This window comes from Microcaecilia unicolor, chromosome 12 (genome assembly GCF_901765095.1).
Source record: "Microcaecilia unicolor chromosome 12, aMicUni1.1, whole genome shotgun sequence".
Taxonomy (NCBI): Eukaryota; Metazoa; Chordata; class Amphibia; order Gymnophiona; family Siphonopidae; genus Microcaecilia; species Microcaecilia unicolor.
In genome coordinates this window covers 5,219,685-5,238,271 of record NC_044042.1, presented here as the reverse complement: position 1 = coordinate 5,238,271, position 18,587 = coordinate 5,219,685, and the positions used below count along the sequence as shown (strand labels likewise).

Genomic DNA, 18,587 nt, shown 5'->3' with positions numbered 1-18,587 from the left:
ATCCATAAAGACAATGAGGGACGACTTGTACTTCTACAAATAAACTACCAAGGGCAAAAGTTTTACGTTTGTGCAATATATGCCCCAAACACATATAGCTCAGCTTTTTTCCAGTCCCTTATAACACTAGGACTACAACACAGCGATGCTCCCTGGATATGGGCGGGAGATTTTAATCAAGTGCTAGACCCGAATCTAGATAGATCCTCGTCAACCGCCATTCCCGGGTTAGGTAAAGGAAAGGGGATACCAATGCTCTGCAAACACCTCCAACTAATTGATCCATGGCGCACCCTTCATCCCACAACAAAAGACTACACACATCAGTCTAAAGTACATTCCTCCTGGTCCAGAATTGACTACATACTAATATCACAACACTGGTTCTTTAAAGTCCAGCAAGCCATTATTGGCCCGATGGAAATATCGGACCATAACATGATATGGGTGGAGATCAATATGGGTGGAGGTGGTGGAGGAAGCAACAAATGGAGATTTCCTGCATACTTATACCGAGATAAGCAATTATTAGAACACATGCAAGAAAAATGGCAATTGTATGAAGATACAAACTTATTATCATGTGATTCTCCTACAATATACTGGGAAGCCTCTAAGGCGGTCATGCGGGGAGAAATAATAGCATTTCAGTGTGCTAGGAAAAAACGCCTGGCAGCCGGCATACTACAACTAGAATCAGCTTATATAAAGGCCAAGAGAAAATACTTAAGTAATCCCACAATACTTAATAGAGATCTAATGTCGGCAGCCTTAGTAGCATTGAATTCCCTGATACATGAGCAAACAAAGAAACAATTAATAGCGCGACGTTTGAATTTTCAAAGATTTGGGAACAAGTCTGGGAAATTATTGACAAGAGTGGCCAGGGCAACTACCACCCAGCGATTTATCCCCTCGATTGAAAATGCATGGGGAGACAAGTTCAATCAGCTACAGGACATAGTAAATGCATTCCATGAGCACTTTTCACAGATGTATACTTCACAAAATAGGGTCCAAGGCCCCCTAACTAAAGATTACTTAGAGGATGCAAAAATGCCACGATTGCCAGAGGAAGCCAGGCAAATACTATCTAAACCTTTGCAAACACAAGAAGTATTCAAAGTAATAAAAAATTTACAAATAGGGTCGGCGCCAGGATTGGACGGCTTCTCTCATGAGTACTATAAAATGCTAACGCCACAACTATGTGGAGCACTAACTGACTACCTAGAAGCAGTGGTTGCCAGGGGAGCCTTTTCACCCAGAGAAAATGAGGCGTTAATCACCCTAATACCTAAACCAGGCAAACCTAAAGATCAAGTAGAATCTTATAGGCCTATTTCCCTCATTAACGTCGATGTAAAGATTCTATCCCGAATCCTGGCAAATAGATTGATGCGTTACTTACCAGTATTAATTGGAGAACACCAGGTGGGGTTTGTAAAAGGCCGTCAAGCAGTTCAGCAGGTACGGAAAGCACTACTGGCAGTGGCATATGGGCAAGCTACAGGGGACCCTCTCATATTGGTTAGCCTAGATGCAGCCAAAGCATTTGACAAAGTTAATTGGGACTATATGTTCCAAGTACTTGAATATACAGGCTTGGATGGCTGGTTTTTGAAAGCTACAAAAACACTGTACAAAAACACTACAGCACAACTACTAATAAATGGTACCAGGTCTAAGCCATTCGGAGTAGAACGTGGTACTAGACAGGGGTGCCCGCTTTCCCCTTTACTATTTCTCATATATTTAGAACCGCTGTTGCGTACCATGCTTTTGGACCCAGACATACAGGGAGTTACGCTTCATGGGACACAAATTAAGACCCTGGCTTTTGCCGATGATATGCTTCTCACACTCACTCAACCAAAAACCTCAGTTCAACGTCTATTAGAAGTCATAGACGAATTTGGGTTCTACTCAGGATTGCAATTAAACCTGCAAAAATCACTGGCCCTTTCAGTACAGGACGCGGTGCAGGAGGAGTGGGAGGGTCCTTTTCCCTTTCAATGGGCGCAGGGCTCACTTAAGTACCTAGGGGTCAAGGTACCGAGAGATCTAACAAAGCTATATAAGGAAAATATGGACCTCTTAATGAGACATACAGGGGAGGCTCTGCAGGGGTGGCAGGGCTTACCTTTGTCTTTAAGGGGAAGAATCACTATGTATAACATGTTTATATTTCCCAAATGGACATATACCTTCCAGATGATTCCTGCTGTACTGGGATATAAGGAGGAGAGGTGGCTAAAAAAAACCCTTACAACCTTTTTGTGGCAAGGAAAGCGCGCACGTATTGGCTTACATAAACTTATGAGACCGTGCCTAAAAGGAGGGCTGGGGCTGCTTGATCTAAAGCTTATTTCAATTGCTTGTAACCTGAGACATTTATCAGATTGGTTTCATTCTAGAGAGTTTTTCTCCTGTACGAAAGTGGAAACCCTGTTGATGGCCCCAATGGGATTTGCTTATTGGCTGCAAGCCCCTCCAGGGGAACTCCCAAACCTGGGCTCATATAGATTTCTATTGAACCCTTTGCGGAAGACATGGAAATGGTTGAGTAAAAAACACAAATGGAATAGTGGGGTGTCCCCATTATTACCTATTAAAGGTAACTCAGCATTCCCGGAGGGAGGACAATCTATGCTATTTAGGAAATGAGAAATATGTGGCATTAAATATCTATTCCAAGTGGTGTCGGAGACAGGGATTATTAAAACATTTCAGGCCCTGTGTACAGAATTTGGACTTGGACAAAAAGACTATTTTCAATATTTGCAACTTAAACATTACATATGCACGTTGCCGGCCATGGCTCTCACCCAACAAATATGGGAATCAATGAGCAAGATGATGGGCCTAGAAGCACAATTAAAAGTACCACTAAAATACTTTCATCATCACTTAAGAGACTTACAGGAAACACCTGACTACACGCAGGTGTCACAGCAATGGCATCAGGAGCTCCGATGGAAACTGGATCCAGAGCAGATAAAACTGAGCTTAAAGAGTGTGTACAGTGTGACGGAGAATGTAACCTGGCAGGAGATGCATTATAAATTTATCATGAGAATGTATATATCACCACACCGGGCCTACAAGGCGACTTTGAGAGCAACAGACGACTGCCCAAAATGTGGAACGAGGGGGGCATCTCTGGGACATATGTTCTGGCACTGCCCAAGGGTAAAGCCCTTCTGGATAGAACTTGGACATCAAGTATCACAAATGTGGAACATACACTGGCAGCCAACACCAGGACAATTATTTGATGTCTTTAAAATTGGTGGCAAGTCACCAGAGAGACTCAAAGAGTTTTTGAAAAGAGTAATTCTGATGGGCAAACGTACCATATTACAACTATGGTTACAACCAGACCCACCCGAAGCACCACAATGGCGTGGTGCTATGATGCAATGTTGTATGTTGGAAAAAAAAAAAGTGGGAGACTTAGCCTCAAGGAAGGGAGACCAGTTCTGTAAAACCTGGCTCCCGTTTTGGGATACCTTGACACCCGTTGTGAGAAGTAGGATATTGAATTGTTAACAGAACTTGTAGCGGAATAGTTGAGGGTGGGAGAGGGGGGGGGGGGGAGGGAATATACAAAAAAGTTGATGACATTATTGTATGTACTGTTTGCATTGTTTGATGTGCTATGTTCATGTTATCAATAAAATGATATGGAAAAAAAAAAAAATAAATACATAGATAATTAAAAGCCCAACACGGCCATGTTTCACCCTCTCAAAGGGCTGCATCAGGGGCTTGAAACAGAACGGTCAAACATACAAAATCATACTAGTATAGATGATAAAATCTAATAACATGAAAAAAATTAAAATACAGACCATAAGTAAAAACACAAATAATTGCAAACCATCCATGTGTGTGCTATGCCTTAAATGAGTATATACACTGGGTATTCTTAAAGTCAGTTTCTTATATATGAATATAAGTAAAAATCAGAAACTCCAAATTTACCTCAAAATTTAAATATACAAGCAATGAAAAAAATTAAAACATTTTTTATGATATGTGCTCAGTTTTAGGTGTATAGACTTAAACTCAGGAACTGAGATGTTATAGCACCTTTCCATACATCATAGCACACCCTGCCGCCTCCTGATAAGTTATGGCTCAATCAAATCTTCAAAGTAAACCAAAAACATTTTTTGCTAATGCAAATTATTTAGCGCTGTTACTTAGCTTAATCAGTGGGTTTGATGCAATCAGTGGTGTGTATAAGTCATTTCATGCAGATTCCTGGTTAGTGTATAACTTTTTTTATATAGTGCAAAACTTCTTCATTCAAAACATCCAATAAAGACAACACAACTTCCCAAGCTCCCTACATGGGCCATGTTTCGCCAGTCAAACGGCGTCTTCAGGGGAACTCAAGATACAGCAACTTCAGAAGGAAACCTTCTCCAAATTGGACTTAGCCTGCCTTAAATGAACATATCTTAAGCAATACATACCCCAGTGGTGTTGATCGAATGCTTCACCTACCGGTTTTAAACTACTGAAAACAAAAGAAAAAATTATACACCTAAAAGATCAATGAAAAAAGTGAATTACACAGTAAATAATCCTGTAATAGTGCTATAATAGGGGCATTCTATATTTATCCTCTCACAGCAGCCTATGGGACAGAGGAAATAATACACATCAAAATAAATGCACTTCCTTTCATATGTCCGATGAAAGATGATCTCTCTCGAGTTAAGGCACTTATGTTCCTCAAAGTTTTAAAAGTCAAATTAAGTACTAGGAATGTTCCACTTGCAGATTGCTGTCTGCCTTTGTGGAATCCACCACAGCCAAGCAAGTAATTCTACCAAACACAATGTCTTATACTCACCTCGCAACATAACACAAAATACTTCTCCACCATAATCACACCATACTGTTCTCTTCCAGTCTCTCAAAACTTGAAAATACTTGGAGTCACCATAGATCGAAACTTCACCCTTGATACCCATGTGAAAAATACGACGAACAAGATGCTCTACTCCATGTGGAAACTGAAAAGAGTAAAACCATTCTTCCCGAGATACATCTTCCGTACCCTGGTACAGTCAATGGTAATAAGTCATCTGGACTACTGCAACGCACTGTACGCTGGCTGCAAAGAACAGACTATCAAAAAACTCCAAACTGCCCAGAATACTGCCGCCAGACTCATATCTGGAAAAACTAAATATGAAACTGCAAAACCCTTAAGAGAGAAACTTCACTGGCTCCCACTTAAGGAACGAACTGCGTTCAAAATCTGCACAATTGTACACAAATCATTCACGCAGACGCCCCAATCTACATGTCTAACCTCGTGGACCTAACTCCCAGAAACGCCACAAGATCATCCCGCAAATTTCTCAACCTGCACTTCCCCAGCTGTAAAGGACTAAAATACAAGCTGATGCATGCCACCACCTTCTCTTACACGAGCACGCAGTTATGGAACGCACTACCTACAGACCTGAAAACAATCAACGATATAACTATCTTTCGCAAAGCTCTGAAGACACGCTTCTTTAACAAAGCCTACAATGAGAACCGATAACCTCATTAATTCACCTCACCAACCCACTCAGTTATGAAGATCCACCTACATAACTCCAGATCACTCTCTCCCTTCTTCTCTCTCCCCTACTTAATCTCTGCACAACACTAACTGTATATTATATCTTGTAATGACATTGTTAACAACACTATGTAAGCCACATTGAGCCTGCAAATACTGTGTTTCCCCGAAAATAAGACCGTGTCTTATATTAATTTTTGCTCCCAAAGATGCGCTAGGTCTTATTTTCAGGGGATGTCTTATTCAGGAGTAGTAGGGGGACTGTGGCGGTCAGGAACTGTATTGAAGTGGGGGGCGGTATCCTGCAGGAGTAGGCCATGGCTCGCCTATCTGCCCACAGAGACCGCAGGACTCGAGCAGAGCAAAGCCACCCTGTCCGGGCTGGGAATGGAGGAGGGGTATGCACTAGGGAAGGTAATGGAACGTGGGGCCGGGCTGCTCTGGCTGGGGGTCTCGGGAGGTTGTGAGAGGGCTTAGGGCGCAGGATCATCCCTACCGTATTACAAACGTAAAATAAAAATTCTACGGTAGCTCCGTTCCCCGTTGGTGGCGCTTTATGCGCTCCTCCTGTACATTCGCAACACTTTCCATCCTTCTAGTCTGACTTAGCCCTTGGGCGATGGAGCAGCGCCGAAAGGGCTCGGTTACTCATTTTCTTTTCTTTCATTATTTCTGCAAGGGGGATGTTTCTTTTCTTTCCGGGCTCACTTACCGGTAGTTGATCTTCACAAAAGCGTGAAGGAGGATGGTAGGAGTCCGCTGGACGATAGATTTTCCACCTCAGTCTTGTTTCTTGCATTTCTTTTATGTTATTTCGTCTTTGGGTTGCAGCAAAAAAAAATTAAGGTTTCTGTGTCCATGTCCCATCGGGGCCAAACAAAAACTTTGCTAGGTCTTACTTTCGGGGGAGGCCTTATATTTAGCAATTCAGCAAAACCTCTACTAGGTCTTATTTTCAGGGGAAACAGGGTAGGTGGGAAAATGTGGGCTACAAATGCAATAAATAAATAAAATAAAACAGAAGCAATGGTGAAGAATCAAAGAGAGCAAGTCTACATCTTGCTTAATAAGAGACCCTCAAGGGGTTCAAGAATATAAAAAAAAAAAAAACCCAACAACTTAATATGTAATGTTCCACTTGCTAATAGCTATAGCAAACTCCCCAAAAGCAAAAAGCAATACAAAGTTCTACCAAACACATTTCCAGTAGTGCTAAGGGGATAATCACACACACATACCTCTCTGGTTAAAAGCAGCAGCAGTGGTTAGTCTAACAGAGCACATCTACAGCTGCTTTAAAAAAAAAAGGTCCTCAAGGGATCATGAAATATTTAATCTATAGTGTTCTGCTTGTTAGCAGCTCTAGGGAATGCTACAGAAACAGAGAGCAAAAAAAAATTCTACCAAATACATTTCAGTGGTGCAAATGTGCTTCTTTTCACGGATTTCTGATCAAAGATGTGCTCTGGTGTTAAGGCACATATCTTCCTCAAAGTTTTCAAAGTCAAATAAAACCTCGTTACAACAAAGTACTGGTGTCTCGAACACTTTAATAGATGATGTTCCACTCACCGATAGCTATAGCAAACTCCGCAAAAGCAGAGAGACCTTTGGTCTGTCCCAGTGTGGCAATACTTATGTACTTAGACAAGGTACAGAGAAGGGCAACAAAAAATGATAAAGAGGATGGGAAGATTTCCCTACGAGGAAAGGCTGAAGCGGCTGAGGGGAGATATGATAGAGGTCTATAAAATACTGAGTGGAGTGGAACGGGTAGATGTGAATCGTTTGTTTACTCCTTCCAAAAATACTAGGACTAGGGGGCAAGCGATGAAGCTACAAAGTAGTAAATTTAATACAAATTGGACAAAACGTTTGTTCACTCAATGAGTAATTAAACTGTGGAATTTGTTGTCAGAGAATGTAGTAAAAGCAGCTAGTTTAGCGGGGTTTAAAAAAAGGTTTGGACAACTTCCTAAAGGAAAAGTCCATAGACCATTATTTAAATGGACTTGGAGAAAATCCACTGCTTATTTCTAGGATAAGCAACATAAAATGTTTTGTACTATTTTGGGATCTTGCCAGGTACTTGGGACCTGGATTGGCCACTGTTGGAAACAGGATGCTGGGCTTGATAAGACCTTCGGTCTGGCAATGCTTATGCACTTATTTCCAAAAACACATACTTCTCTCCTCAAATACAGCAGCAACAATGGAGGTGAATCTAAAAAAAACACAGCGACAGCTAATAAGAGATCCTCAAGGAGTTGAAGCAAATGAAAAACCTAATTTGTAATGTTCCAGCTGCTGATAGCTATAGCAAACGCCATAAAATCAAAAAAGCAATACAAACAGTTCTACCAAACTTAATTCCAATAGTACTATGGGTATAATCAGTCACACATACCTCTCCCCTCAGAAGCAGCAGCAGCAATGGTGTTGAACCTAAAAGAACAAATCTACAGCTGGCTTTAATAAAGGGTCCTCAAGGGGTTAAAGGTCATGAAACTACTGGAAAAAAAAAAAAACAACCCACCTTTTAAAAGCTACAGGTCAGAGATTTGACTCCTCCAAGCTGCCAAGAGTCTTGAATCAAGTACAAATGCCCCAACCACCTAAAAATATAATAAATATGAAAAGCAACATAACATGTGAAATAAAAATATCACCAAAGAATTAATACAACAGCCATGTAAAACCTCTAAATAAAACAGAGCACATATAAAAATATATTAATACATAAAAGTAAAACCCATAAAGAAGATTAAAACACACATTTACAGGGTACTCATGGCACGTGGAGAATTACAAAAATACTGACAAAGCCATTTCCTGATTCAGTCCTTTTGGTGCCAGTCTCCGTTCAGTTCTTAATAGAAGTTTATCAGTGTTGTCTCCTCTCCAAGAAACGTTTAGCCCTGTGGGTACAAAGAATTTGAAGTCCTCAAAATCATGACCACCTTTTTATTACACTCCTGTGCTCAATGTGTGCTTTCATCATATTTATGGCTTTTACTTTAAGTTATATAGATTAAGTAAATAGAGGCTAGTGGAGAAGGGGAGCCCCACTGCTGCGGCCCTCAGGCACCTGCCCGATTGTTCCAATGGTCAGTTCACCCTTGATAATTATCATTACCCACCTTTGCCCCTCACCCAGACTGCAGTGCTGAATTGTGCCGTCCCTATCTATTTCTTATAAATACACCCCCCCCAGCCATCTGTTTCCCTGCTCTGTCAGAGCTCCTGTCTTATGAATTTAGGAGACCTTACCCAAAACAGAACCACAAAAAGACTTGCTGAAAACTTTTAACAGAGTTGCTTTTACCATCAGAGATGAATCTTTTCAGTCTTGCCACTATCCTAAACTTTAGCTTTGCTTCCAAACCCTCTACATGAAGCAGAAGAACAGCCTTTGGCATGTACCCTTCAGTGGCATCAGATTACAGAATAAATGGATTTCTTATCTGCCTAGATGAAGTGGGGAAAAAAAAGCCCACATGAATTGCAGTGTCAGAGAGTGCAGCTCATTTATTCAAAGAATGACAGCGCTTTTACTTACAAATAATCAGCTCTTTTTGTATTCATAGTACATCAGAGAGGAACTGAATATTACTGAAGCACAAAGAATCACTTCAGTGCTACCGATAGAGGATCATGTCCCAGTTACAGCTTCCTGATAAAAGTGCATGACAGGTTTTTCCCTCTGAACCTTTGATATATTTTAGTTGTGAAGCTCAGCAGCTCCTGCTTTTAGGTATATGAAGAGCAGATACCCTAATACTGAGACCCAACCCCCCCCCCCCCACACAGCTCTACCAACTCAAATACCCCAATACTGAGACCCAACCCCCCACAATTCTGCCAACTCAAGCACCCCAATACTGAGACCTAAGCCCCCACATACACACCTCTGCCAACTCAAGCACCCCGATACTGAGACCCAACCCCCCCACACACACACAGCTCTACCAGTTCAAGCGCCCCAATACTCAGACCCAACCCCACACATATACACACCTCTGCCAACTCAAGCACCCCAATACTCAGACCCACCCACCCCCCACACAATTCTACCAACTCATGTACCCCAATACTGAGACCTAAGCCCCCACATACACACCTCTGCCAACTCAAGCACCCCGATACTGAGACCCAACTCCCCCACACAATTCTACCAACTCATGTACCCCAATACTGAGTCCTAAGCCACCACATACACACCTCTGCCAACTCAAGCACCCTGATACTGAGACCCAACCCCCCCCCCACACACACAGCTCTACCAGCTCAAGCGCCCCAATACTCAGACCCAACCCCCCCACACACACAACTCTGCCAACTCAAGCACCCCAATACTCAGACCCCCCCCCCCCCACACACAGCTCTGCCAACTCAAGCTCCCCACACACTGCTTTGCCTCCCCATCTCAGTCTTATTTACATATTTATATCGGCTCACACCTTTTCCAGTAGCAGTTCAACCTATGATACATTCAGGTACATGTGGAGGGGCATAATTGAACGTCGCCAGCGAAATAGATCGCCGGCAATCTATTTTGGCAGCAGCGCAACAGCTGGCCGGAACCATATTATCAAAAAAGATGGCCAGCCATCTTTTTTTTCGATAATACGGTTTAGCCCGGCCAAATGCCAGAGATCGCCGATTTTGTTTTTCAGTGATAATGGAAAAAAATGCCAGCCATCTCAAACCCGGCGAAATCCAAGGCATTTGGTCATGGGAGGAGCCAGCATTTGTAGTGCACTGGTCCCCCTGACATGCCAGGACACCAACCGGGCACCCTAGGGGGCACCTCTAAAAATTTTTTTAAATACACATATAGCTCCCAGGTGCATAGCTCCCTTACCTTGGGTGCTGAGCCCCCCAAATCACCCCCAAACCCACTCCCCATAACTCTACACCATTACCATAGCCCTTATGGGTGAAGGGGGGCACCTACATGTGGGTACAGTGGGTTTTGGGGGGGGGGGGGTTGGAGGGCTCCCATTTACCACCACAAGTGTAACAGGTAGGGGGGGGTGGACCTGGGTCTGCCTGCCTGAAGTGCACTGCACCCACTAAAAAACGGATCCAGGGACCTGCATACTGCTGTCAGGGAGCTGGGTATGACTTTTGAGGCTGGCAAAAAAAGGTTTTGTTTTGTTTTTTAGTGTGAGAGGGGGTTGGTGACCACTGGGGGAGTACAGGGAGGTCATCCCCCATTCCCTCCGGTGGTCATCTGGTCAGTTTGGGCACCTTTTTGAGGCTTGGTCGTGAAAATAAAAGGACCAAGTAAACCCGGCGAAATACTGATGAACGCCGCTTTTTTTTGCATTATCCGTGAAAGCCGGCCATCTAGTAGCCACGCCCATGCCCATCCATGTCCCGCCTTCGCTACACTGCCGAACGCCCCCTTGAACTTTCGCCAGTGCGGCAATGGGAAAGTGGCGATGGTGTCAAAAAAGCTGCTTTCAATTATACCGATTTCACCGCTTTTGAGAGATCGCCGGCCATCTCCCGATTTATGTTGGAAGATCGCCAGCGATCACTTTCGAAAATAAGCCTGTATTTCCCTGTTCCCAGAGAGCTTACAATCTAAACCCCCTGTTTACTAAAGCCTCACTAAGGGCTGCTGTGTGCAGACACAGGCCATTCATTTTGAATGGGTTGTGTTGTTATTACCACACAGCAGCCACTGGTGCAGCTTAGTAAACAGGGGGGTAAGTTTGTATCTGAGGCAATGGAGGGTTAAAAGACTTGATCAAAGTTAGAAGGAGCCACAGTGGGATTTGAACTTGGCTTCTCTGCTTTAACCATTAGGATACTCCTACAGCTCTGTCAACCTACCTCACTTCTGCCCTGCAGCATCCCAGTGATGTGACTCCAACCCCCCCCCCCCCCCCCCCCACACACACACACAAATACACAGCTCTGCCAACCAACCATTTCTGCTCTGCTGCACCCCAGTACTGAGACACAACCTCCCATACAGCTCTGCCAGCCCACCTGCCTCCTACCCTGCAGCTCCACAATACTGAGGTTCCCCCCTCCCCCCCCACACAATTCACCTCTCCCTTGCCTGCCTCATCCCCAACCTCCTCACAGACACAGAGTTTTACCAACCCCTGTTATTTCAGTGCTGAGACCCCCCTACCGAAAGCTCTGCCATTGCACCTCACTTCTGCCCTGCAGCACCCCCTGCTGTTTCAGCTCAGTCAGTGCACCTCATTCCTACCCTGCAGCATCCCCTGCTATTCCAGACCTGAAACCAGCACACAGATCTGGATTCAGATATTTTGTATAACACACGGGGAAAGGGTCAGTTAGCAGCTTCCCCTCCTGTTGTCAGTGAAAGATGCCCTTTGCATAGTTATCAACCTGGGCTACTGTTAAAAGTCGTTATTTTATTCCTAACCCCCAATGAGACCTAGAACAGCATATCCGTATGTCTATGATTCTCCCAAATTACTGGAGTTAAAACCAGTCAACATGGGCTGCCATGTGCCACACATGAAGATATTATTATTATTATTATTATTTTGCACTTTTCAATTGTAACCATTTATGGCAAAATGGTAAAGTTTCCGGAATGGAAAGAGAAGGTGGGACTGAGGAAGTCCTGGGAAACATTGATGGGTGAAGGAACCAACCAGCTGTCAGTGCTTGTGGTTGGTGCTCAGGTCCAGCCTCCCCCCCCCCCCCCACCCCATCTGCTGCTCTAAGGAGAAAAATATTTGTGCACACAACAGTTTGGGTTTAGCAGTCCACACCTGGCAGGGTGATAACTTGAACCCTTCCATTGGATCCCCCCCCCCCTTTTTTGACATTTTAAATTTAGGTTGCAAACTATGAAAGGCACAAAGTGACCAGATAAATGGCGGATGAGGTTTAGAAGACGCTACAAGAACCAACCTTGACAAATGACCACTTTCGTACATCAGAACTAAAAGCAAAAACAACAACAACAACAAAAAAATCTAAAGGGAAAACTTTGTACGTAAAAGAATCACTTATCTCTGGCGCATCTGTTGAGTTGAGCTGGTTAAGTAGAAGAAAGGAGTCCATGGACCCGATGTGGAGGTCGGTAAGAAATTCCACCTTCCAGAACTCTCTTGAAGACACCATTTTAACCAGCAGAAACCAGTCTTCCCAGAATCCAAGTGACCCACGGGACGAAGAGCTGGCCAAGGTGGAGATCGCCGTCTTGGCCATCATCCTGGCTGTGACCCTAGTGGGCAATCTAGGAGTCCTTCTGGTCATGTACAGGCTCAGGAAGAAGATGAGAAGGATGCACCTTTTCATCTTGCACCTGGGAGTGACCGATCTAGGAGTGGCAGTCTTCCAGGTCTTGCCCCAGATGATCTGGGACATCACCTTCAGGTTTATTGGCTCGGACTTTCTTTGCAGAGCTGTCAAATACCTTCAAGTGCTCAGCATGTTTACATCCACCTACATGTTGGTCATAATGACTGTGGACCGCTACATTGCGGTATGCCATCCTCTGAAGACCTTACAGCAGCCCACCAAGCAAGCTTACATCATGATCGGAGGTACCTGGGTCGTTAGCTGCCTCTTAAGCATCCCCCAGATATTTATCTTTTCCTTAAGAGAAATCAACCAGGATTCTGGGGTCATTGACTGCTGGGCTGATTTCAGGTTCCCCTGGGGAGCCAGAGCTTACATCACCTGGACCACCTTCTCCATCTTCATCATCCCCGTTGGCGTCCTCCTGGTTTGCTACAGTCTCATGTTCTGGGAGATCTGCAGGAACCTGAAAGGAAAGACCCAGGAGCTGGGGGCTGAGAAGAGAATCCACGGCCACCAGGCATTGCCTTCCAGGGTCAGCAGCGTGAGGAACATCTCCAGGGCCAAGATCCGGACGGCCAAGATGACCTTTGTCATTGTCTTGGCTTACATCCTGTGCTGGTTCCCCTTCTTTTGCGTCCAGATGTGGTCAGTCTGGGATGACGATGCTCCCGATGAAGGTAAGAAGCTCCGTGAAATGGAGAAAGGGGGGGGGGGGGGCGGGGGAAAACCCTGAACCAAAGGTGCACCGATTTATTGATGGATGGGTTGACATCATGTCCTTTCCCTTGACAACTATAAGCAGAAAAATGCAGTGAGATGTTCCTGTCCACTCCCCGGGGCACCAAGACCAGCACGGGCAGCTGGAGTCAAAGGACAGTGGGGGAGGGGGGGGGGGGTTTGAGCTCGTTTTCCGGTCCCGGAATCAGCTTTACAGAATAATACGTGGGTTTTACGATTTTTCGGTTCTTGAGAGCACTTATGGATCGTTGCAATCCTGTTTCCGAAGTTTTCAAAAGCTGGCGCGGGTGTTTGTGTGTGTGTGTGTGGGGGGGGGGGGGGGGGGGAAGGTGGTTAGACCCTCATCTGGGCAAAGGGTAACTTGGACGCTTGTGTACCAGGGCGCCAGGCACTTTTCAGACTGGCATAGCTCACTCTTCAAATGAAGAACCGGACCAGAAGATTTGACTAGGGAAGCTTAAAACATGAAGAATTTTAAAAATATTTTTTTAATGTACTACGAATAAGAGGGGTATTTCTTTCTTAGCCTCTGTTTTAGGATTCTGCAGTTTCTCAGGGAGAATAATATTGATATGAGACGAGCTGAATTCGGACCTGAAGCGAGGGGCAGCTCTGGCTTTTAAAAACGGTCCAGCAGAGCTATTGACCTAGGCAGCAGCCTACCGGACCACTGCTAGGTTCGACTGGACTGGAGTCAATGAAAAGGGGACAAATATTCCTTGCAATTAAAGTCCAGCAAAAACGAGAGGATCGTGGCCTTCCCTGGAGGAAGGTGGAAGGTTTCTTTTGAATTCTGCACCAACACACAAGGTACCTGGAAGGAAAGCTTTCTTTTCAGTGCTTTGCATTTTCACTCCTTTTTTGAGGAAGCTGCAAACCGTTAAGATGTTATATGTTGAAGGAGTCATAGGAGCCAACTTTCAAAATTATTGGGGGTGCTAAGCCCAATGGAAATAACCCCTCCCTGGACATATGTAAGGAATTTTCTCAATATTGGGGGTGCTCAAGCACCCACAGAGTCGGCTCCAATGAGTGATAGGGTAGCTGCGTGTGTGTGCATAAAATTCACAGAATTTCTAAGTAAGGCATGGAAAGAGGGCTACAGAATACAAATGGCAATGAATAATAATGAATTAAACATGAGATATGCAGAGTTTGTACCCGCTGTGCCTCCTCCACAGCTAAAAGGCAAGATCTAAGCTATGCCTGAATCTGCTGCATTTAGATTAAATATCCTGCTCCAGCCCTCCAAAGGCAAAACCTCTGATAAGGGAAGAAAGATTTCATTTCCAGCAAAGTTCACCACTTTTCTTGTTATTTTGAAAGATGAAATACAAGTAATCCATCTGAAGTGATTACTCACCACTCAGGGAATGTGAGCTTAAGTGAGGTCCAAGAGATGAGGGCGTGGGTGAAACCACTACCCCCCAGCTAGGCTGTACCTGTGCTAAATTGACACTGCTGTTCAGTGGCGATCCTAGGTCGGCTGCCACCCGGGGTGGATCGCTGCTGCGCACCCCCCTCCAGGTGCAGCGGCGTCTGTCCCCCCAGGGTGCAGCATGACATCCCCCCGGCGCATCAAGCCCCCCGGCACAATGACACCCTCCTCCCCGGTGCGTCAAGCCCCCCCAGCGCAATGACACCCCCCCCCGGCGCATCAAGCCCCCCCTGGTGCAATGACACCCTCCTCCAACAACAACAACATCCATTTCTAAAGCGCTACTAGGGTTACGCAGCGCTGTACAATTCAAACATAGAAGGACAGTCCCTGCTCAAAGAGCTTACAATCTAAAAGACAAGAGAACAATCTAGAGGACGAGTGAACAGTTAATCTGATAGGGTGGATAGATTGGGGTATTTTATAATTCTCGAGCGGTTAGGCGCCGAAGGCAGCATTGAAGAGGTGAGTTTTAAGCAGAGATTTGAAGATGGGTAGGGAGGGGGCCTTGCGTATGGGTAAAGGAAGATTATTCCAGGCATAGGGTGAGGCAAGGCAGAATGAGCGGAGCCTGGAGTTGGCAGTAGTGGAGAAGGGTACTGAGAGAAGGGCTTTGTCCTGTGAGCGGAGGTTGCGGGCGGGAACATAGGGGGAGATGAGGGTGGAGAGGTAGTGAGGAGCCGCAGACTGAGTGCATTTGTAGGTAAGGTGCGTCAAGCTCCCCCCCAGCGCAATGACACCTCCCGGTGCACCAAGCCCCCCCCCCCGGTGCAATGACACACCCCCGGCGCATCAAGCCCCCCCAGCACAATGACACCCCCCCGGTGCATCAAGCCCCCCCCCCCGGTGCAATGACACACCCCCGGCGCATCAAGCCCCCCCAGCGCAATGACACCCCCTCCCCGACACATCAAGCCCCCCCCCCCGGGTGCATTCTTGGCTGCTGGAGGGTGCAGAGAGCAGCCGCGTGCCTGTCGGCTCCACTGGCTCCCTGCTCCCTCTGCCCTGGAATAGGAAGTAACCTGTTCCGGGGCAGAGGGAGCAGGGAACCAGCAGAGCTGACAGGTGCGCGGCTGCTCTCTGCACCCTCCAGCAGCGTGCACCCGGGGCGGACTGCCCCCACCGCCCTTGCTACGCCACTGCTGCTGTTATTCCCCTGAGCAGTGTTTCCCCAAGTCCAGCCCTGAAGGCAGCCCAGCGAGTCGGGTTTTCAGGATATCCACCATGAATATGCATGAACTTGATTTGCATCCACTGCCTGCATTATATGCAAAATCTCTTTCATGCATATTCATGGTGGATATCCTGAAAACCTGACTCACTGGGCTGCCTTCAGGGCTGGACTTGGGAACCACTGCTCTAGACCAGGGCTGTCCAACTTCGGTCCTCGAGGGCCACATCCAGTTGGGCTTTCAGGATTTCCCCAGTGAATACGCAGGAGATCTGTTTCCATGCACTGCCTTCATTGTATGCAAATCAATCTTATGCATATTAATTGCAGAAATCCTGAAAGCCTGACCTGATGAAGGCCAAAGTTGGACACCCCTGCTCCTTAACCCAGTCCTCAGGACACACCTAGGTTTTCAGGATATCCACAATGAATACTTGAATCCACTGATTCTTGAATCCTTATGTCGAATATATCTGTTTAGTCGATGACCTAACGCATGTTACAACCCAAGTTATTATTTAGGAACCTTTATGCAATACCATAATGTATCCTTCTCTACCATGCATGTATGCACATGGTATGTATATATATACCATGATCTATTCCATGTATGTTACGTCCCATGTATGTTACCATGTATGTATGCACCTTAACGTAATACCATTTGTAATTCTGTTACCCGGAAATGGCAGCCGCCATTACGGCAAATGTAAGCCACATTGAGCCTGCAAATTGGTGGGAAAATGTGGGTTACAAATGCTAGAAATAATAATAATAATAATAATATGTATGAGACCTATTTACATGCACTACCTCCATTCCAGTGGCGTTCCTAGGCTGGCTGACACTTGGGGTGGATCGCCGATGAAGCCCCTCCCCCGGGTGCAGCGCGACCCCCCCCCCCCCCCGGTGCATTTTTACCTGCTGGGGGGGGGGGGGTGCCATGCACCTGTCGGCTCCGAGTCCGCTCGTTCCCTGCTGCTCCCTCTGCCCCGGAACTGCTGTTCAGTGGCGATCCTAGGTCAGCTGCCACCTGGGGCGGATCACTGCTGTGTACACCCCCCTCCCCCGGGTGCAGCGGCGTCCATCCCCCAGGCACATCAAACCTGTTCCGCGCAGAGGGAGCAGCAGGGAGGGAACGAGCGGACTCGGCCAACAGGTGCGCGGCACCCCCCCAGCAGCGTGCACCTGGGGCGGACCGCCCCCTGCCCCCCCTTGGTACACCACTGCTCCATTCTATGCAAATCAATCTTATGCATATTCATTGTGGATACCATGAAAATCTGACTGGCTTAGGTGTGTCCTGAGGACTGGGTTGAGACCCCTGCTCTAGAGAAAGGAAAAGACATTACAGAATGAGTGGCATCTGATTTCTTTCTATTTTTTCTCTTCAGAGTCCTCCGACATTGCTTTCACCATCACTATGCTTCTGGCCAGTGTAAGCAGCTGTTGCAACCCCTGGATTTACATGTTCTTCAATGGACCCCTCCTGCAGGACACCCTCAGGCACTGCTTCTGCTGCCGGACCTTCCACTCCAGTCTGAAGAGGGAGAACTCCAATGGGAGCCTGACTAGCTCCAGGAACACCATCCTGACCCAAATCCAACAGCGGACCGTCAGCGGGCCTGAGAGAAAGACTGGAAGCCTAAAGGATTTCTCCTCCCCTTATGAAGACTCTGTTAGTGACTCAGGAGTCCTTTAATGGACTGGGAGAAGCATACAGAATGTTATTCTAATGTTTGGTCATCCAAACCTTGATTTTCTGGTCTGGAAATCATTGCAGGCATGCAGATCTCTCTCGTATATTACTCTAGCAACTCCAGTTCCTGAAATTTCTCCCTTTCATAGCTGCTCCACACACAAAAAAAGTCCCACTGACCCTGACTGTGGCTAGGTCACCTGGGCACAAATAGCCAGTTTCAGGTGCAGTCAGGGAAAAGGGGGGAAGGGTATAACACTGATATCTATGGATAGAGCAAGTTACTGATGAGACATTGGCAAACAGCTTATGTATTAAGCATTTTCCCTAGTGATACGAAAAGGGGGAAACCCTTTTGGCCATCTGGTAATCAAACTAAAAAGTAGATAAAGCACCGGGGCCAGATGGCACACATTCAAAGATATTAAGAGATCCTAGGGATGTTCTGGAGGACTGGTGACAGGCAGATGAGGTTTCTCTTCACAAACCTGGAAATAAGGAGGAGGCTGGAACTAGTGGCCAGGGAGTAAATTTATGGAATCACAGTTCAGTTTCTGGAACCTAATGGATTACCGGAGAGGGGGCAGTGTAGATTTAACAGACAAATGTGATCTATTTTTCTTCACCCAACGCAGAATTAAACTCT

At 45.9% G+C, this 18,587-nt stretch overlaps 1 protein-coding gene across 1 annotated transcript; it reads left to right on the top strand.

Annotated features, from left to right (window-relative positions):
- The first annotated feature begins 12,659 nt into the window (after positions 1-12,659).
- Positions 12,660-17,944, top strand: AVPR1B (arginine vasopressin receptor 1B). The gene is made up of 2 exons (XM_030221616.1): positions 12,660-13,572; positions 17,637-17,944. Exons 1-2 carry the CDS (start codon positions 12,660-12,662, stop codon positions 17,942-17,944), a joined length of 1,221 nt encoding a protein of 406 aa, XP_030077476.1.
- Positions 17,945-18,587: the final 643 nt, after the last annotated feature.